Source organism: Notechis scutatus, chromosome Z (assembly GCF_049901735.1).
Source record: "Notechis scutatus isolate UNSWTSFEM ecotype Mainland chromosome Z, rNotScu1.2, whole genome shotgun sequence".
Taxonomy (NCBI): Eukaryota; Metazoa; Chordata; class Lepidosauria; order Squamata; family Elapidae; genus Notechis; species Notechis scutatus.
In genome coordinates, this window is record NC_142025.1 from 28,333,408 (window position 1) to 28,356,369 (window position 22,962).

Genomic DNA, 22,962 nt, shown 5'->3' on the forward strand with positions numbered 1-22,962 from the left:
AGTATTCTATTCTATTCTATATTGAGAAATATATATTTTAAGCTCATATTGCTATTCCCAATGTTTACTTACCCCCAATCAGCATTGTGCAAATGGAAAAAATCTTTTCAGCATCTGTATTGGCTGAAACATTGCCAAATCCAACACTGGTGAGGCTGCTAAGTGTAAAATACAGGGCAGCAATATAGGCACTTCTGAGTGATGGGCCTCCTGATGTGTTATTGCCAAAATATGGAGATTCCAAACGTTTTCCTAGTTCATGAAGCCAACCTAAGAAAAAGGAAGCAGAATTGTTATAGTATATATAAGACAGAAAATATTGTTTAATCAATTACTTTAAAGCAATTTAACCTCATTTCAATTTCCAGAACGATATATCACTTAGAATGTGATTGTATCTCAGATTTCACACTTCAAACTTAATGACACACATCTCAGCTCAAAACTGCTGGTTAAGAAACTAAGAAAACCTACAATGACATGTGATGAATCAAGGAGAATCACATGCTGTATTCTATGGATTTGGAAAGACTATATAACTAACTCACTGCAAATATGTGATGTTTATATTTGCAATAGTGGCAAATATATGTAGCTCAGATATAGAATTAGGGTAATAGTTCATTCTCCGAGCTTATGGATTGGTTTCTGAACATTTCATTATTAGGCTAGATAACATCTTCATCAAAGTTTAGAGCATGTCAGTATTCTTCTGTTTATAAGGATTTTGTGTGGTCAATAGGTCTTGTGATGGGTCAGGTGGGAGTCATCAGTGGAAGTCTTGTGATGGATCTTGTGATGGGGAGATTCAGGTGAAGTTCATTGAGAGGCACAGTGCTGGTTGGGGGGATTTGTGTGGGTTGGTTGGGGGTCTCTATCTCTGATTAACTGTGTGGTTGATTTGGATTCTGAGGAGTTCATAGGCTGGTTGTAGGACAATGTGTTTGTTGATGGAATTGCTTGTGAAGTGCCAGGCTTCAATGAACTCATGAGTGTAGTGGGTGATAGCATGGCTGATGGTTTTTAAGTTGCCCTAATTGAACTAGTATTGGTGTGAGTAAAAATTAAGGATTTGGGATCATGGCATTTGACTGCCAGCTGATATTCATGGATCCTGGTTTTTAATTAATGTGATTTTTGTCCCACATAGAATTGGTTACAATTATTACAGTTGATTTTGCACATTACATTGTTTCTTTCATCCTTCTGTATCTTGTTTTTAGCTCTGGATAATTCCTGGTGGAGTGTAGCTGTGGGTTTATGGGCTATTGCTATTCCTAGAGATTGGAGAATTCTGACTGTCATTTCTGACACCCCTTTTGTGTATAGTATGGTTAGTTTTTGTGTGGTGGTTGGCTGTTTGGTGTGTGATGGTTTGGATGCTGTATGTTGGAATGTGAAGTTTTTTGGATACCGTTATGGAGAAAGATGTCTAGCAACTGTTTCTCTTCTACTTTTGTTAGTGTTTTGGTGCTGCAGTGTGTTCTGGCCCTTCTAAAGAAGACTGTACATAGCTTCTTTTGGGTGCATGGGGTGGTTGTTTGTGAAGCTGAGGATCTGGTCCATGTGCATGGGGTTTGCAATAGATGGGGTTTCCAGTTCTCCTGATGTTGATATTGAAGAATGGGAGTCTGTTTTCTGTTTCCCCTTCACATGTGAATTTGATCCCAGGGAATATTATTTAACACCACTGACAATGCTGCTGCCCTACAAAGCGACCTTGACTATGTATCAGTATGGTCGCATAATAAATGCTCTGTCCTACACATTGGCAATAAAAATCAGAACACCAAATACAAGTTGGGTGGAAATGATCTTGTAGACAACCATCGCTCTGCTAAGGACCTAGCAGTACTCATCTCAAATGATCTAAAATAGAATATAATATAATAGAGTAGAGTAGAATAGAACAGAATAGAATATAATTCTTTATTGACCAAGTGTGATTGGACACACAAGGAATTTGTCTTGGTGCAAATGCTTTCAGTGTACATAAAAGAAAAGATACATTCGTCAAGAGTCAAGTATCATCAGGTACAACACTTAATGATAGTCATAGGGTACAATAAGCAATCATACTAGGAAACAGTCAATATAAATTGTAAGGATACAAGTGACAAAGTTACAGTCATACAGTCACAAGTGGGAGGGGATGGGTGATAAGGAATGATGAGATTAGTAGTAATAGTAGTGCAGACTTTGTAAATAGTTGGATAGTGTTGAGGGAATTATTTGTTTAGCAGAGTGATGGTGTTTGGGGAAAAACTGTGTTTGTGTCTAGTGTGTAGTGCTCTATAGCATCGTTTTGAAGTATATGATCCAGAAGATTCATGATGGTTTTTGTAGACATGGAATGTTCTGTGGTGGCATCATCTTTGTGATATGGTGCTTAGTCAATAGGTAGTGTATGCTTTTTTTAGCCAGATCAATGTCACTCAAGCTGACATCAAAGAAGACCATGATTTCTTCCTTCTTGATCTTGTTTATGTATTAGGGTACTTTAAATTTCAGAATGAGAAGGAAATTAAACAGAATAGACATGAAATTTATATAATTTTGGAAAAAAGTATAACTCTAAAGTTAGTAAGTGCTATGTTTGTTTTTGTTTTTTAAAAAATATTTTTAAATAATTACTTTTTTATTTTTAATAGTGATTTTATTTATACATGTATTGTTTCACTTATTGTTTTAGACCAGGGCTGTCAAACTCAAAGGCCCTCTGACCAGAACCGACCTGCAATGTGGTTGGATCCAGATCACAGGGCTGTCCTGGAAAATAAGAGCAGCCAGCCCGTGTCAATTTGGCCGAGTCTACCCACATTGTTTTGGCCTAGTTTACCCAATGCAAAGAGGAAACCTCAGGCCACCATGGCTTTGGTCTGGTCTACACAAGGAAGAAACAACGCAAAGAGGAAACATGCCAGCAGTTTGGGGACTGGTGTCAAGCTGGCCATGCCCACCCAGCTGGCCATTCCCACCAAGTTGGCCACACCCACTTGCCCCCCCCCCCAAGTTAACCACAGCCCTGATGCAGCCCTCATAAAATTGAGTTTGACACCTCTATTGTAGGCCAGGTCCCCAATTCCTGGTCCATGGACTGGCGTGCAGAGGTATACAGAAACCAGGCCATGCAAACAAATGAAGCTCTATCTGTGGGATGCAGGTAGCATGCTAAACCATGCCTCTGCAGTCCACAAGGAAACCTCCAAAAGATTGGGGGCTGCTATTGTAGGCTACCTGGAAAACTTTTTGTGAGATGGTCAGCCAAATAAATAAATAAACACACACACATGCACACACACACACATACAATTGAGCAGATAGGATTTTCAAAATATCTAACCAACCTTTTGCAGTATGACATTATTGAAAAGAAGGAATATCAAATATTTCCATACATATCATTTTTAATACATTGAAACAAACAGTTGTGCAGAGTATGTAACTCATTAGAACTGTTAATATCATACACCTCTAAGACTTTTCTGTTTTCTGTCAAACCCAAACTAGGTTAGTTCTTTTAACCCTTTTATATTAGCTTTAGTTTTGTTTATTTATCAATGAAAAGTACTGAAAAGTAAAACCGAGTAGAAATTCACATACTTCTACTTCATTGTTATCAAATGTTTAATATCCACAATCTCAAATACTTCTTTACCCCAAACAGCATAATAAAATAAATTTTCCATATTTTCTGTTCTGGATAATATGGTTCTTCTTTGGACTTCATTCCAAAAGAAAAACAATTTAGAGAAATGGAATTGATAGAAATTAAATCTGAAGTGAGAAAAATATGTTTCCCTGTACATTGGACAGCAATCAAATTGAGTATGATTATAGCTCAAAAATCATTCTGATTATTTTCTAGTATACAGGCAGATAAAAATCAAATGTAGTTTCATCTGAAGCATATGACTTTCAAGGATCAGCTAAGCTACATAATGGATTGCAAATAACACAGATCAGCCCAGTGTACTTGCTCAAAAGGTTTAAAGGGCAATTAGCTCTTACATTTCAAACATATGTTGAAAAAGTATCAGAACCAGAGCAATCACAATTAGACAGAAAGCTCTTATGATGCCATCAAAAGATTCATTTTAATCATTGTTACAAATTCAGCAAGCCTGGATGAACTGTTCTGTAGATTTGTCACATGAAGCTAGGGAAAGCTCCCCAGCTAGACTTTGAATACTTATGCAAACAGAGAAATCAGCATTTGAGTATAGAAGTTAATACTTCTATATATTTGACAAGAAAAGACATGGGGGAAAATGCTACAAGGATATTTGGTTCACAAAATGAATTGAATGTGAAAGTCATGAAGAACAATTTGATTCTCTGGAACAGTTCCTTTTGTGTCTTGAAGTCCTAGATTCTGCTTATCTTTTGGAAGCATAATATTCTGACCTATTTTGAACAAATCTTTCAGAGCTTTTCCTGCCTGGGCAGTCTACTTTTGACTGGGTATAAAGATTGAAAATGCTAATGCCTAAACATACAGTCAGACAGAAAAACTGAAATTCTTAGAACTCAAAAACCTCTCCTTTTAGAATTATTTTGTATAGCATGGCAAAGCTATTAAAGTTCCTACGGTCTTTTTTTCAAAGTAGTGAAATTCATTGATTTGAAACATCAACAATGTATTTGTGGTAAATTATTATATGAGGCTTTTAAAAAATGGTTAAACGGGATTGTAAATAACCAATTTATACAAGTGTGTAGTCTTAAAACTTTTTTGTAACAAAACATGGGTATTGTACTGATAGTGCCACATGAACTGCTGAACTCAACTTTGTAGTGTCAGCATTCATATATCCTTGGAATAATTTTATCTTGCTTCCCCTTTGTAACTCACACTTTTTGAAAGCTCATAACTAACTGCATTTGATAGTTTATTAAGTGTGAAATATAAGTACTAAGAAAGTGCATGCATGCAGTAGAGAATTCTGAATCCTAACCTTGCTGTAACCCACTGCTGGAGCAATACAGGCATGAACAGTCCTATCAAGGACAATGAAAAGTATCAAGATGATTAAAAAATTCAAGAAAGCTACATGAAGTTCCATACAAATCAGACAGGAAGGGCTATAAAGAAATGAAGTATCACTGAGTCACAAACAGTTTCTGGATTCATGTGGCAGTGCAGTTTAATAGGTTCCTGCACTAATTAGTACATCAGTTGATCTGCACTAGCATTTAGCATTTAACTTGCAAGAGTCTTAAATCAGATAATTATATAGTCCCCCCAATCAGTGTGTGAAAGAATACATTAAAAAAAAATCTTTGATATGCATCTACTGCATTATGGATCAACATAGGTCTCTTCCTCACAGATGAAGTAAAATGCTGAGATTAAGCCAGAGGAAAGCAATGTTGCTAGAAAATGCACTAGTATCACTGGTAATCCCTGTTTTGCCGTAGCTATTCTGCAGGCAAATGGTGCTGTCTTTATTTATAGAGCATTTTAAGGACAGGGATTATTGGATTCCCCAGCTCTCTTTTCCTCCCTTCGCATCAAAAGTCTGTAGGCAGCAGAAAAAACCCAGAAAAAAACATTCTTAGTATGGGCTTGGAGAGGAGATGGGTTTTAATGTTAGAATAGTTTAAAATGGTCAGTAGGAGCTTGGCTTATAGAAGCCAATAATATAATGAATAATACAATGGTCAATGAAATGTACCAGATTATATCCAAGGCAAAAGATGGCAATAGAAAAATAATTTTTAAAAAGTCAAATAGTTAAGTAGTGCTCGAGATTGTTTCTGAGGTTAGGGCCTAGGGACCAATGTAAAAAAGATGTTGAAACTCTAGAAAGAGTGCAGAAAAGAGCAACAAGGATGATTAGGGGACTGGAGGCTAAAACAAAGAATGGTTGCAGGAATTGGGTATTTTAATGAAATAAGTTTAATGAAAAGAAGGACTAAGGGTGACATGATAGCAGTGTTCCAATATCTTAGGGGCTGCCACAAAGAAGAGGGAGTCAAGCAATTCTCCAAAGCACCTGAGGGCAAGAAGTAATGGGTGGAAATAATCAAGGAGAGAAGCAACCTACAACTAAGGAGAAATTTATTGACAGAACAATTAAATCAGTGGAACAACTTGCCTCCAGAAGTTATAAATGTTCCAACACTGGAAGTTTTTAAGAAGAGATTGGATAACCATTTGTCTAAAATAGTATAGGTTTACCTGCCTAAGCAGGGGGTTGGACTAGAAGACCTCCAAGTTCCCTTCCAACTCTGTTATTCTATTCTAATATTATAAATGACAACGCATTTGAATAAATTGTATATAGTTCTGATTCTTATTCATAACAAAACTTGTAAGTTTGAAATATAGTGAATTATTAAAGAAATAGAAGAATGAAAAGTCTACAGTTCAAAGGGGCACCATACCAGCTATGATATCATTATCATCCATGATGAAAAGTACATTACCAATACCATGATCTATGACATTATCTACCACCATCAAAAAATGTGTCTCCCAAATAATTTTATTCCCTTAGACATATTTGCAGTGCAATAGAGCTCCATTTTACTGCCTCATTATGGGTTGTCACATAATCAGTTAGATATTCAGACTAGATTATGTCTACCTATCAAGTCCTTCCCAAGGATCTGGAATAGGCAGATGTAGATGTTTGATAATGTTAAAGATACCATCACAGAATGTGAGCTGTTTTCTGTAAAGCTGTCTTTTGCAATGGCTTGTTGATGATTTTGTCAGTGCCATTATAATCATTTTTCTGCAAATGATGGTGGCAGTATGCATAAAACCTATTAAGCTCTGTTCTTTATGGTATTTCTTGTGCATCTTTAATATTTTGACCATCTATAAACATGCTTAATATTTATCTCTTGCTTCCACTGGTCATAATTTGCAGCTACTCTCTTCCCAAGTTTTTTTATTGGAGGGAGTGATTATCCAAGAAAAAATAACTGCTAGAGTTCTACAGAATATGTGAAGTTTTTAGGCAAAGTATGAAATTGTGTTATTTTTAATATGCTATATGCTTTCCCTGGGCATTTTATATAATACCTATGTATTATGCAAAATGGCAAGAATTATTTAGATAAAGCATGAAAAAAGTTTCAAGGAAAGGGTTAAGGCTAAGATTAGGGCTAGAGGCAAACCCTAACCCTTTATTGAAAAGACATATATGAAAAGAAACAGAAAAATGCAAAATAAAGTACAGGACTTTCTTACTGGGAGGGGGGGGGGGGAGAGAGAGAAAAATTCCAGTATTGACCTACTTGTTTTAACAAGGAAGGCTAGAATGGCATTTTAGCGGCAATATTTTATGCTTTGCCTGTTTGCCTTTTGGCGTTGTATAGAATGCCTAGAAAATGTGAGAAATACTGTTTCATACTTTGACATCCCATTTTTGGTATTCTACAGATTTCCTAGGCATTCTATAAAATGCATAATTTCACACGTTGACAATAATATACACATAGCCCCAATAAGTTCTGTTATAACTTATTTATTTGCATTCTTGGTATCTTCTTTCTCCATCATCTAAGTCATCTTGTTCCTATTACTGCTTCTACCTTCACCTTTTCTGTTTTTCTCTGCTTTCTAATTTTTCTGTCAGTCTTTTTTCTCTATAGCTAAACAAGTGCTTGTCAAAAAAGGCTTCTTTAAAAACATAATTATTTTTTTTACTGAGTACCTTGGTATACTATAAAGGTACATCTCAAGGCAAGGCCTCAGCTGTATCAGATCTAAGAGTTTCTCTGGTCATTGCTTGAGGTAACAGATCAAAGAAAAAGCTCTTGGTTTAGGCTTTCTTCTCATGTACTTGTTTGGTTGTTGTTGTTTTTTTGGCTTATTTTTTGAACCTCAAAGGAACACCTGAACACTTGAATCTTGATGTGTAACCTGGAAATAATAAAATACTACAGGTTCAAGATAAATTCATGCTTCTGCTTTGTACTGATACTTGGAATGCACATATTTCATTGAAAACCAAGAAAAAATTTAATTATAATAATAAAACATTTAATGTTGTTCTTTCTTTAAATGCATGAAGTTTATTTATAATAAAGGAAATTAGAAAAGGCTACTGTTCTGTAAAAAGGTAATCCTTTTTTTAAAAAGCCTCCAGATGCCAGAGGGGAGTGCAAGATATATCTCTCGTGTTGTTTGGGTAATTAATTTGCTTAACAATACAAATTTACATTCTTAATCTCCACTCCTTTTTTCCAACCATTGGTAAAATAGATAGATTCCATGTTTAACAATATTCTACATGTTTTTTCTGTTTAATTTTCAATGTCAATCTATCTATTTCAGCACAATCTAGTATCTTCCTGACTATCTCTTCATCTCGCAGTACATCTTCATTTTTCCAGTATTGTGTGAATATAATCTTAGTTGCTGTTAAGACATGTAATATTATGTACATCCTTTTCTGTTTTCTGATATTATACCTAATAAAAACAATTCAGGTTTAAAACCCTATCAACTTTTCTAGCCACCTCTGTATCTTTGCTTAATTTTTTTTTGCTTTGGCACAAGTCCATCACATATAATAAAATGTGCCCATTTTTTGTTACATTTCCAACATTTCCTAGACATATTTTTAAACATGTTAGCTAACCTAACAGGTGGTAAATATAGCACTCTCTTTATCACCTTCTAGGGCAGAGGTCTCCAACCTTGGCAACTTTAAGACTTGTAGACTTCAACTCTCAGAATTTCTCAGCCAGTTTTGCTCTTGGTGTGCTGGCCGAGGAATTCTGGGAGTTGAAGTCTACAAGTCTTAAAGTTGCCAAGGTTGGAGACCCCTGTCCTAGGGAGTGCTATATTCTAATCTAAAGCATTAATTTTTATTTATTTTATCTTTATAACTACCTTTTAACAAAACTCAAAAACCACATTAGTTTAGATAGTAAACAGGTTGTAGGAAAAGATCAGTCTGAGCCAGGGGAGTGAGGCTCAAGCATCAGTTTAGAGTCCTTTTGCACCTACAAGGACTAAGGCCAGCACATCTTGAATTCCACTGACTTTTTTTACGGCCAATTTGCCTTGACTATTAGCAGTTCAGATTCTTGTGGAGAGATAGCATGGAATAAACGTGTACTTATTTGAACAACCTTGATTCCTGATTTTTAGCATCTGACACTAATTGAACTTTAACAGCTCTTCAACTAGTAGACACAATATTTTTAAATTGTACTTTAAAATGGCTTTGAAACGAAGCAGAGTACTATCAAGCCTGTATATTCAGCTTATTTATTTACTTCCTGTAGATCAGGGGTGTCAAATTTGATTTCATTGAGGGCCACATCAGGGTTGTATTTGGGTTAGGGTTAGAGTTTGGCTGGGGTGAGCATGGCCAGCTCACTGTCACTCATGTCAGGGGCACCTGTGGTGGCCCGAGTGCTTTTCTAGTGAAAATGGGCTCCAGAGCTCCTTTTACAGCTCTGTTTACAGCTGCAATGGCCTCCTGAAACCTTCTGCAACCAGGGGTGGGATTCAAATTTCTTAACAACTGGTTCTGTGGGCATGGCTTAATTTGTGGATGTGGCTTGGTGGTTATGTGACTGGTTGCACATGGCTTGCTGGCTGGGCGTCACTTGCTGGTCACATGACTGGCTGGGTGTGGCTTGGTGGTCATGTGACTGTGTGGGTGTGACCAACTCAATGACACTCATGTCAAGGGGTGCCTCACCTGGTCCTCCCTCCCAGCCATTCCTTGTCACACCCAGCCTCAACTTATCTATAGTTCTGTAAAACTGTTGTTCACCTTTTTGACTTTATTATCTACATGCTATAGATGTACTTTCACAGATCACTGAAAGGAGGAAATGGTTCACATGCTTTGCTCAAGAGTTAGCAGAGGGTTGGACTAGAAGATCTCCAAAATCCCTTTCGACTCTGTTAAACACACATGTATTTATGCTCTGGACTATAGACATTGAATGCATGTATTGTAAACCCTGAAAAATACCTGGGCAAAAGAAAGGCAGTAAAATCACTCTAGGTGTAGGGACAGTATAAAATATTAATATATGATAAACAATTAAAAATAATAACACAGAGTTTTCTCTCTCCCCCTTACTTTCTATTTTTTTCTTTCTTTCTTCCTATTTTCTTTCTTTTTCTCCCTTCCTCTCTTTCTTGCTCTTTCTTTCTCTCTTTCTTTTTCTTCCTTCCTCTTTTTCTTGGTCTTTCTTTCTCTTTCTTTCTCTCCCTCTTTCTTTCTTGCTCTTTCTTCCTTTCTCTCTTTCTTTCTCTCCCTTCCTCTTTCTTTCTTTTTCTCCCTTCCTCTTTCTTTCTTTCTTGCTCTCTCTTTCTCTCTTTCTTTCTTTTTCTTTTTCTCTTTCTTTCTTTCTTTCTTTCTTTCTTTCTTTCTTTCTTTCTTTCTTTCTTTCTTTCTTTCTTTCTTTCTTTCTTTCTTTCTTTCTTTCTTTCTTTCTTCCTTCCTTCCTTCCTTCCTTCCTTCCTTCCTTCCTCCTTCCTTCCTTCCTTCCTTCCTTGGTCTCTCTCTCTCTCTCTCTCTCTCTCTCTCTCACACACACACACACACACACACACACACACACCCTGGTCTGGGATGAATTGAATGAACCAGTGAGCTCCAGGCAGCAGCAGGCAGCGGGAAAAGGAAGAAAGTGCGGGGGTGTATGGCGGCAGCTGCAGCGAGGCTTTGAGCACCCTCAGGCCCCTTGAAATTGCCAGATTAGTGCCTAACAGTGACTGTCCTGATGTATTGATATGTGGGAATGACCTTGGGAAATGAGAACAGGTGGATATGCTGCCTAGGGAGTAATCAGTTAAGGGGAAGGGAGCCTGTAGCTGAATATCAGGCAGAAAAATAAATTTGGAAGAGAACCACCCTAACTAATCAGGCTGTAAATAAGATGTTGGGAGATTTGTATTTTCACACTTGCAAGATTCTGTTCGACAAAGAAGATTAGCTCACTGACTTTGTTTCTTTTCTGGTCTATCTGGGAAGTCTGTCATCCAAAGTCATCCATCAGTTGCATCTCGCTTAAATGGCTCAGCATTCCAGGAATTATGGGGCATTTTGGAACCAGCTTATGGCCTTCCCACAATAATGTGCAAATTTAAAAACACTTGAAGAGAAGCTAGGTTTATAGGCCATATTTTCATAATCAGTAAGTTTGCGTGTGAATGAATATTAAATCATGCATTCCGATAATACAGGAATTAGAAACATATATACCATGCATTTTATGAACCTGAAAATCAGCTCCAAATATAGTGTGAATGTACTATTATATTATTATATGTTACACTGGAGGAGACAAGCTTTTCTTTATCTATTCAAACCCACATTGCTGAATTCCAACTTTTTTATGCATCGGTAGCCTGAAAAGATAACAGTTGAACTAGACTAAATTCTGGGCTTCTATGGGTTTTTTTTTGTGGATGTTATATTTGAAATCCACATTTTAAAACAGTATAATGATATAATATCTCTTGCTTTGCTGGATATGCTTAATTGGGTTATTATTTTGAGGACAAGGGGTTGGGTTGGGGGTGGAAAGATTGAATTTTAATGGTGATAGAGAGACAAGTACATGCCCTCAAGGATATATTCAAAATGCCTCCTCAGAATTGCTGACAAGAATATCTGGTGACTGCAAAAGTACTAATGAAGAGAATGATGAATGTTTCACATTCTACTAGCATTCACCTGGGACAACTTTCTAGCCATTAAAATATTTCTGTCAGTATTCTCAGGATATGATGTATGTGATGATAATGCTTATGGAAAGGAATTTAGCCTAGCTGAAATCCTGAGGATCTTGATAGAACAGATGTAAGAAGCATTACAAATTTACAACATAAGTGTGTGTGTGTGTGTGTGGGGGCATTCAGCTTTGTTCGGGTATTTTCCCACGTCATAGTAGTTGTGCTTTTAAAGTTGTAGCAACGTTTCGGCAGAATCTCATCTGCTATCATCAGGCTTCTGTATTGTGTTCGTCTGTGAGTCAGACTTTTACAGTTGTTTCAGTTTTAAATTTGGGGCTAGCCTACTGCTGTGCCAGAATGGTTTTTTCTTCATCCTGATTGGTTGGGAGTCTTGGTCTGTGTTTATTGGTCTTGGAGTTTGCAGACCATAAACACAGACCAAGACTCCCAACCAATCAGGATGAAGAAAATCATTCTGGCACAGCAGTAGGCTAGCACCAAATTAAAACTGAAACAACTGTAAAAGTCTGACTCTGAGACAACACAATACAGAAGCCTGATGATGGCAGATGAGATTCTGCCAAACATTGCTACAACTTTAAAAGCACAACTATAATGACATGGGAAAATACCCAAGCAAAGCTGAATACCATTCATGTAAGTACTTACATGAAAACTTAAGAACACACACACACACACACACACACACACACACACGTGTTTTCTTACGTTTTCGCAGGTACTTACATGTATGGTATTCAGCTTTGTTCGGGTATTTTCCCACGTCATTGTAGTTGTGCTTTTAAAGTTGTAGCAACGTTTCGGCAGAATCTCATCTGCCATCATCAGGCTTCTGTATTGTGTCCGTCTGTGAGTCAGGCCCCCAGAGTTGTTTCAGTTTTAAATTTGGGGCAGCCTATTGCTGTGCCAGAATGGTTTTTTCTTCATCCTGATTGGTTGGGAATCTTGGTCTGTGTTTATTGGTCTTGGAGTTTGCTGTGTTCTGCTTGATTGATGTTTCTAATATCTTCTGTCTGTTTTGTGGCTCTTTTTGTATCTTGATTGGCTGGCAACATTGTGTTCCTTTATTGGAGGCCTTTTGTGCAGCTTGGCTCTGGGTAAATGGACGGCTATCATTTGTTAGGAAGCTAGGTTTCATCTGGGTGCCTGGTTGGGGTGTGTTTGAGCTGGAGGTATCGGGGGGATCTGTTTGTGCCCAGGTGTTTGCCTGGTTAGTGGTGTGGAGATTTGTTTTTTTGTGAGTGCAGGCTTCCAAATGATTGACAGTCTGGTGGAATCATCTCTTCTATTCATGCTTTCAGGTCTTTTTTCAATCTCTATGGCTTCTCTGATGATTCTGTGGCTGGGGTTTTCTATAGTGGCTAGGATTTTGGTGCCATTGAAGTTGATGCTATGACCTGTGGCTTCCATGTGTTGGACTAGTGAGGAAGTGTGTTCCAGCTTTTTGACTGCAATTTTGTGTTCATTCAGGAGGGTACTTATTCTTCTATTGGTCTGTCCAATGTATGTGGCCGGGCATGATGCACAGGGGACTTCGTATATGCCTTGGTTTTCCAGGTCAATTTTATCTTTGGGGTTTAAAACTGTGGGGGCCTGACTCACAGACGGACACAATACCTGCCTGATGATGGCACAATACCTGCCTGGCACAATACCTGCCTGATGATGGCACAATACCTGCCTGATGATGGCAGATGAGATCTTCGTGCTTGTGCGAGCAAAGCGTGATCGGAGCTGCCGTCTCCCTAGGGTTATACACACATACACACACACAGAGAGAGACAGAGAGAGAGAGAGAAATACACACTCCTAGAAGGAAGACCAGTGGCATAAATGGATAAATAAGGATATACGGGATTGTCAGTATTATAGCATGAGGCAAGCAAATGAAAAATAAGTTTAATAGAATGAATCATTTAAAGCTCAAAAACAAACCATCAAGAATAAAGGATATATTGAAAATAACGGTTTAAAAACTATAATATTTCAGAAAACATGTAGATATATATGCAATTCTTCTGAAATGTATCTTTCTGTAATCACTACATATCCAATATTATTCAATGTGAGCTTCTAAAAAACTTTCCTTTAAAAAGAAAGAGAGAAAAAAAGCTGGTGGTGAAATTATAAGATGTAACACAAATTATTTCTGGCAGCTCTGCTGATCCCAAGGAAGAAGTTTCTTGACTCTTTGACCTCATGTTAACCTGTTTTCCATGGCTGTCCATTTTAAAAAAGATCGTGATGTTCTAATGCACAGAATATACTGTAGTTACTAGCAAAGAACATTTTACAAATAATGAATTCACTAACTGGCACAGATTTAAGTGGCAAAGAGGTTTATTTTTTTATTTCAAAAACATCCTTTCAAAAGTCATAATCTATAGTTATGATAAAATAGAAGCTTTGCCATTAAAGTTAGTGTTGAAAGCAGATCACATATTTAACAAAAAGTCTAGCAGCATAAAATAATTTTATTTTGTCTTAGTTACCTTCAAAGAAAGGAGGAGGTATAAAAAAAATAAACTACAGATAATTTATTTTTGAAATTGATGGCAGTCTATAGGCATAATTTTACAAAGATCCAGCTTAATCTATGGGTTCAGGCTAGAAAAGAGAAGATTATGAGTTCAAGTCCTGTCTTAGCCATGAAAATCAGCTGGGTAAGTTTGGGCCAGTCACTGTCTCAATCCAACCCACTCAAAGGGTTGTTGTTGTTGTGGGGAAAGTAGGAGGACGAAGGAGTGTTGGATATTTTCATTGCCTTGAGTTATTTGTAAAAATAATAAAGGTGTGATATAAATAAATAATAAAATAAATAATTTTGAAAGCAACAAAAATGAAATGTATAGATTCTAGAGTAATAGTCAATTGTATTTGTTATAGAAATCTGTTCACAGCTTTAATAAATAAATAAATAAAAATAAATAAAAAGACATTAGTTCCTAGCATGGAATCAAAAGCTCATTGTTAACAGAATTATGTTGATGAGAAGCTTAGAATAACAAAACAATCTTTTGGGTTCCTTTCTAATAAACTATTCAGAGCACCCAGCTTAAAATAATTTATTTTTAAGTAAGTCTTAAAATTGGTGGAATAGTGCTGTAATTTGCATTAGTTATCAATATGTTTATTCAACACACAGTAATGGCAGATTAATTATCAATGTTTGAAAAATATATTTACGTATATTGTTTTGACTTTTTAGTTAAAAACACATAGTGCCTCAAAATATCAATTACAGGTTTGGACTAGTTTCTGCTTTTTTTTTTTTTTAAACAGCAGCCAATCTTTAATAAGCTATGTTCAGAAAAGAAAAGAAAATGTGAATACATAACATTTGTTTTAATTAAAACTCCATTCTGGTGTCTGAACAGTATTATGTATAATTGCTGATGTCAGAATTTTTGCAAAGCAATAATAAATTATTTTAATCCACAGCCCATTTGCTTTGCAGATGGATTAGCACTTGAAAACAATGGCCAGCTGTAAGAGGGCAGTGGCAACTTCAATTATGCCACTGGGGGTGTGGTGGAATTTTAACCTTAACTATCATAAAGTTTGCCTTTAAACTTGGCTATCATCAAATCTGATCGTACCTCATCCCATGGTGATGGATGATCTCAACCAGCAGATAATTAGAGTTGGAAGGGACCTTGTAGGTCATCTAGTCCAACCCCCCACCCAAGCGGGAGACCCTACACCATTTCTGATAAATGGCAGTCCAATCTCTTCTTGAAAGTCTCAAGTGATGGCGCTCCCACAACTTCCGAGGACAAGCTGTTCCATTTTAACTTTTTAACTTTTTTATGTTAACTTTTATTTCTGGTCTGTCTTTTACAGTTATGTTTTTGGTGGGTTGAGCTATAGTTTCTTTTTGCATGAAGATGGATGCAAAGAATGTGTTAAGCAGTTCTGCTTTCTCTCTGTTGCCTGTTACTTCCTTGCCATCTTCTCTCTTTAGTCGACTGCCTGTTTCCTTGATTTTTTTCTTGTTATTTATATGTTGGAAGAAACTTTTTTTCTTATCTCTGACTTTTGTTGCAAGTCTTTGTTCATTCTGAGCCTTTGTTATCCTGACAGATTCTGGCTATCTGCTGATATTCTGCCTTAGTTGTATGTCCTTCTTTCCATTTTTTGTACTTGTCCTTTTTTTCTTTCAATTTGCCAGAGAGATCTTTGTGCAGCCATGCTGGTTTCTTCTTGGATTTCTTGTTTTTATTTCTTAGTGGTATTGTGCTGATCTGGGCTTCTATGATCATACTTTTTAGAGTTTCCCAAGATTCTTGAGTTGTTTTCCCCTTTAGGATTTTCATCCATGGAATCTTTCCCAAGTTCTCTCTGAGTTTATTGAAATCATCTCTTTTAAAATCCAAGACTCTGGTGTCATTATGTTCTGTTGCTTGTGTTTGTGTTATGTTAAATTCTAGTATGACATGGTCACTCTCACCCAAGGTTCCTGCAGTTTCAACTCCCTCTATCACTTCTTCTCTGTTTCTAAGAATTAAGTCCAGTATGGCTGTCCCTCTAATTTCACCCTCTACCTTTTGGACAACAAAGTTGTCAGCTAGGTTGGTTAGGAACTTATTTGATTTCTCACTTGGTGCAGAATTAGTTTTCCAATTGATATCAGGATAATTGTGTTTCCTGCATATGTTTGTTAGTTGGCTGGCAAAAAAAACACCTATATTTTCTGCTTGATTGGGTGGCCTATAATATACACCTATGGCCATGTCATTCTTTTTCTCTTTTATATTGACCTATATACATTCTAGGAGGTTTTCATCTTTGGTTTCATGCATTTCTGTAGCAATATAGTGGTCCTTTACATAGAGTGCAACTCCACCTCCTCTTTTATGGGTTCTGTTTTTTTTTTTTGAATAGTTTGTATCCTTCTACCAGTATGTTTCAGTCATGGGTTTCATCCCACCAAGTTTCTGTTATTCCAACTATATCATATTTACCTTCATGTATTCGTAGTTCGAGTTCACCCTGTTTGTTCCCCAGACTTTGTGCATTTGTATATAGGCACTTGAGATCTTTATGTCAGACACTGTGTTTACTGTCTGCATAACTGTGTTGTGCCTGCCTGCCCCTACTTTCTTGCCACCTGTTTGATTAGTGCACATGGTATGGCACTCACTATTAAATGCTTGGTTTGGGTTGGCATCAAGGTTGATAATCTTACCTGCACAAACATCTATTTTGCATGAACTGGTATCCTTATTAGTTTTAGGTTGCTGGGAACAGAAATGTTCTGAATCCATTAATTCTCTGTCCCTGCTGTTCAGTTTAAATGTTTATCCAGGAAATCTGTGAATTTAATGCCAAGTAACTCAGTCCCTTTCTTTGATGGATGCAAACCATCTCTTTTGCACAGTTTTTCATTGGACCAGCTGCAGACATCATGACTAATAAAACCAAAGCCTTCCCTTTTACACCACTCCTTTAGCCACACATTAAACTCTGCTACACGCTTTCCCTTTTTGTTCCTTGTATACTGGTAGAACCTCTGAAAAGATAACCCTACAGCCCATATTACTAAGTTCATACCCCAAGTTCTGGAAGTCTTTCTGAATAGAAAGTACATCCTTCTGGGATAGATCATTTGTACCAAGATGTATAATAGCATCAACATCACAGTCCTTGCTGGCATTCTTGACTATCTTAAGAATATGCTTCTTGTCTCTGCTGGCAGTAGCACCTGGTAGACACCTGACCTCTTTCAAAACCTCAGTATCCTTTCCTAAATTTACATCCCTTACAATTGAGTCCCCAACCAGAAGATGGCTTTTCTTTTTGGATGCCTTGCTCTTCTTGTGTGACTGGTGCGTGATACCTGATTCACACTTTCTCCTTTCCAAAGTAAATTCTTCTTCTAGGACCATGATCTCCGACTTACTTGAGTTATCATTATCACAACTACCTTGACCTGTCATTTTAGTGTCCCTATTAAGGTCAGCAAGGGCACTGTATCTGTTATGCTGGGACACAGCAAAAGCTTTGTGTTTATGGTCCACAGCTCTCACCCTGCCAGATCCCACGGTTGCCCATACTGCCCTTTTCTTGTAGGATCTTTGTGGTAGTGGGAGCTGGTAGCATGGCAGCTCAATAGATGGCTGGTTTGGGCACCTAGTTTCTGCAGTTTCATATAGGTGTTAAAAAAGAGTGGAGAATACTGAAGTCTGTGGATGCCCCAAGAAGTGAATTGAACCTCTCATTCCCTATAAATATTGATCGGGACTGGCCATGGAGAAAAGAGCCAAATCAGCAGAAGACTGGACCACCCAACCCCAAGCCCCACAGATAGTCAAAAAAGATTACATGGTTGAGGATATTCAAGGTTGTTTGAGTATCAAGAAAAGCAAAGGCGGATTCATTATCCCCATTCCACTCTTGCCAAAACAACAAGTGCAACCAATGCTATTTCTACTCCATAACTGAGCCTGAAGCCAGTTCTTACAAATACTTTGAATGCATTCTACTCTGTGATTATCGTCATTTTTGCCAACCTCAATATACTATTAATGATGATCAACAAAATATTATTCTTCTCAATAGACCTGCTTAGGACCAGAAATCCAGAGATATGATGAAGCAGGGCTTCCTGAAAATGAAGAAAATATTGGAGATACAATTCAAAGCTGCCTTAGATTGCTTCAGAGTGCATAGATGGAAATGGCTGTAATTTCTGCCTCCTACTTAGAGTGTACCTACTTAGAGGCCTGAAGGAGCATATTAGTTATATTGATCTGAGTATCTCTATTCTTACTGGAAAGCCTGAAATGTTGCATGATTACAGGGCCTACTTAACTGTTCCAGAAAATCAGTGAGGCTACAGTATGTCTCTAATAACATCTGCAGGTGCTTATGCAAAACTATAATTTTGCAATCTTTACAGTGCAGTTTTTCCATTTTAATGTTAAAAAGCTCATCTTTACCTATGTCCCAGGTCAGTGGTTTTTTTTCCATTTCCTTCTTTCCAATGACATACCAAATGCAAGCCATCCAGTGAGCCAGCAATGCAAACATAGACATCAGCAATGTTAGAACAATTGTACTGTGCTGGGAATAACGATCCAATTTCTGCAGTAGACGTAAAAGGCGCAGTAAGCGTACAGTCTTGAGAAGGTGAACTATCGATACCTAAACATACAAGAAAGTGAGATCATGTTATAGATGCATTTTCCAACAGAATAAAACTGGCCCACTTATTTTCAGCTAGGCATGTATTATAATTTAGGATGAACATCAACTATATTTATAATACTGTCTTTTTATAACATGCATCCTTTCTATTTGCTTCTTTTAAACAGTACCAAAATCAAGGGGAAATATAAATATTATTGCATTTAAAAAAACCAAGAAAAAATGGGTCAATGTAGTAATTGAAAAAAGAGTGAGAAATTGCTACTGATGACATGCCACCTTATAATTTGTTACTGACAGTCCTTATTCCTTGTCTAGTTGCTGGAAAACAATTCTGATTCCAATTGTTCTTGCTCTGTTATTCTGAATACATACTCAAGCTAGATCCTTCTTCTTTGGAGACTTTCAGTCTCGAAAAGTGCTGGTAAGTGACAGCTTAGTGCATATAGAGCTGCATGACATTATTTTTTCACCTGATTTGTGACTTTCTTTAAGACAATGTTATTCATGGATCATGGTTCACTATTCAGTTTTCCTCAATTTGGTGGAAAAATGTTGATGATTTTTTCAAATAGTGGTCATAGGGATGTCTATGAGGAACATTCCCCACCAATTAATATAATAATGCAAAAATGTGAGGGGTTGTGGGATGTAGGTTGCCTACCTTCTTTTTCATATTCTGAAACAGCCTTTCTGCTATTCAATAGACAGGTTATATTATATTATAATCTTAAAGATACAATAGAAAAGAAAGAGAAGAAACTCTAGAGATAGGATTGGACTCTGTATACTTCAGTGAAGTTAATTTTGTTTTCATTTTGTTCCGCAGAGGACCAAACTGAAATTACCAACTTATAAAAATAATTATGGCAATTTTGTAAATGACTGTAATAAATCAAGTTTAATCTCTTTTTATGAATTCCCAAAGCCTTTTCTTTGTTTTCATTGTTCTATCTCTTCTGTAAGATCTGAAACACATTTAGAAGCACATTTTCACAACCATATATTTGACAAGAAGATATGAAGAATCAGCATTTGTCTCTTGTGCCTGGCTGGATTTGATATGCTCACAAATATAAGACCTGCTGAACTTCATTTTCTGGTTCATCAAGTTTGATCAGTTAGGTTAATCTTTTCAAGTAAAAATGACATAAGACAAAAGCAACTAATAGCCATGCAGTTCAGCCATCATAACATAGTCTACAGGCAGGAACCTATTTCATTAATTACAGGATTTTTAATTTATACAGAGGAACATGAACAAAGGATTAAATAAAAGAATAAATTAGGTAACATTGCACAGTTTGTTACATGGATCTTGTAAGACCACAGATGAGAAATCAAATTTTGATATAGAGATGGAATAGGGCTTTGTAGATAGGTATGTTTTGTAACAACAAAGGCCACTTATAACATGGGTGTATTATCATTCTTCAAATACTATAACTATGCATTTACAATCAATGTTGTAATATAAATATGTAATGAGTGATTTTGTGTGATAATGTCACTGTATGCTTTTTTCTTTCTTTTCTTTCTTTTCATGTCATTTTCTTTTCTTTCTTTTCATGTCATTATGGTTTGGATGCTGATTTTTGCGTATGGAAGATTTATTTCATGGGAAACATTTGGCCTTCAGTGCAATATTAATTGTCCAAAATGTACTTCAGTAGTCTACTATAATGTAAATTAATTCTAGTACAGTAGACCTTGCTTACTGACAGCCTCATTCAACAACCATTTAAAATTATAATAATGCTGAAAAAATAAATTTATGACTAGTGTCTGCATTTATGATTTTCACAGCGTTGCTCAGTTATTTGATTGACATTATATTTAGCACACATTGACCTATGTCTGACCTGCTTTTTTCCCCTTCTCACAGAATGGAAAGATCGGAGGCAGACATTCCAAGAAGAGTAAGCAAGCTCACAATGGGGAATACATATTAAAATTGCAGTGGCACTGGCAATCCTGAATACTACACAAACAGCCTTCAGTCTGCTTCCCTCTCCCTTCTTGCAGAATGGACAAGTTACTTAAACCGGCAGGAATAGAGAGGAACTAAAAAATCAAAACAAGAACAATAAGAATCAAACAAACAAGCAATCTCCTTACACAATCTGTCTTATGTCCAACCCATTTTTTTTTCTTTCACAGAGTGGAGAGATTGGAAAAGAAGGGATTACAAGAGAGTAAGAAGGCACACAGTGTGGAATAAACTGGTTGTTTGCATCATGCATTCACTGTTGCCAGCCCTGAATGTTGTTTCTGATATGTATTCCCCACTGTGTTCTTGCTAATACTCTTGGAATTCCATCCTATGAATGCAACTACAAACATTCATTCCCTTCTAGCTAATTATCCCAGTAACCAGGGGTGGAATTCTACCTGGTCAGGCCAGTTCTATACAACCAGTTGTTACAATTCTGCACAGTTCGGAGAACCGGCAAATTGCGCCACTGGCTGGCCCCTCCCCTCCCCGCCCACTCACTCCTTACCTGGCATGCACACCATCCAACTTGCCTGAGTTGTGCCTTCACCTAATTTTTGGTAGGTTGCTATTTTTCCTCCCTCCCCCTCACCATCAGCTATTCTGACTATCAGCTGTGCCGGGAGATTTAGATTAGCTAGAAAGCAGAAAATTGTTGGATTTCTTGCTTTCTAGCTAATCTAAAAGCAGAGCTGAACCTTCCTTAGGACTGAAACTTCTATTTTTCAGTGCAGACTCAGGTAGCAAATTGCAGAAAGATGTATCTCTGAGTGTGATTCTGTGAGCAGCTCAATCTGCCTGCCTGCTTTGCCTGATTTTGGGTAAAAGTTGCTCTTTTTTAAAATAAAAAAATCCAATAATTACATACATGGTGTGTTGTGAATTAATTTTGTGGATTTGCTTGCAAGCACATGTTATGTGACAGATTTTATGTGACTCAGGCAGCAGATTGCAGAAAGAAATCTCTGAGTGAATCTGTGATTCTGTGAGCAACTCAATCTGCCTGCCTGTTTTGCCTGATTTTGGGTAAAAGTTGCTCTTTTTTTAATAAAAAAATCAATATTTACATAAATATGTACAATATTTACATACAAGCCATGCCCAGCCAGTCACATGACCACCAAGCCACACCCACAAATTAGGCCACACCCACTGAACTGGTTGTTAAGAAATTTGAATCCCACCCCTGCCAGTAACCAATTTAGCATTCCAAAGGTTGAGGGAGCAGTTGGGATGCAAATAAAAGCAGAAATTATTAAACTGATTAATTCCATCAGTTTTGAGATGGCTACCTTAGTGCCAGATAAGCATTCCTATGGGTGGGAGAATGGAATAAAGAAACTACAATCTCATGATTTTCCACTTAGTGACTGCCTTGCACTGGCAAAAAGAGAACTGCCAGTTACGATTGTGGGTAAATAAACTAGGACTTCCTGTTATTAGAATTTGGGTGTATTTTATCTCAGTAACTCTGAATTCTAATAAATCAAAGCAAGCATTTGTAGTTTTAAGGATAGGAAAAGGAAAAATGACATCACAGCTGAAACTAAAATAACCAGATTGGGGATAAGAATCAAAGTGTATAACTGAGTATCTTTCAGGATTATAGAAAACTCTGGTCTGATTTAATTTCTATTAATGGGTAAATTACAAACTAAATTATTTTAACCTAACATGTTGTAATCTGATTCTTTAAAAAAGATCAGATCAGGTTTAGGCTTTTAAAAGTAATTTTCATGGGACTTAATCTAATTTTATTTTGTTTAGAATAAATCAGTTTCCTATTTCAAAGGCAAAAAAAATTCTGAATAAAACTGTTGTATTTCCATCTCTTTTGGAATCAACTTTGATAGTTTGCCACGATTTCCTTTATTTTCTGCTACTTATTGTTATACCTTCTCTTTCCTTTTTAGGGTGAACATGAACACAGCATGAATCACGTCTTGAATTTGATGAATAGGAAACTGATTTAGAGTGAGGGAGATGATTTCTAGATGAGCAAGATAGGTAATCTTCTCCAATCAAGGTTTGCATTGCAAATAGTGTCTCATACCTTTATATCAGCAAAATCAAATAGAACTACATTCTGACCTCAGAAAGGGCAAAAAACAAAACAAAAAAACCCTCTTCAGGT

At 36.8% G+C, this 22,962-nt stretch overlaps 1 protein-coding gene across 3 annotated transcripts in view; it reads right to left on the reverse strand.

Moving 5' to 3' along the window:
* Positions 1–22,962, reverse strand: part of KCNH8 (potassium voltage-gated channel subfamily H member 8) — a 268,908-nt gene that overhangs the window by 47,515 nt on the left and 198,431 nt on the right. For all 3 annotated transcript variants that reach the window (XM_087945074.1, XM_087945073.1, XM_087945075.1), the window contains 2 exons: positions 18,628–18,832; positions 73–270 (listed from right to left, as the gene is read on the reverse strand). In XM_087945074.1, the coding sequence (XP_087801200.1) occupies positions 73–270; positions 18,628–18,832 (403 nt within the window). The remainder of the gene's footprint in view (positions 1–72; positions 271–18,627; positions 18,833–22,962) is intronic.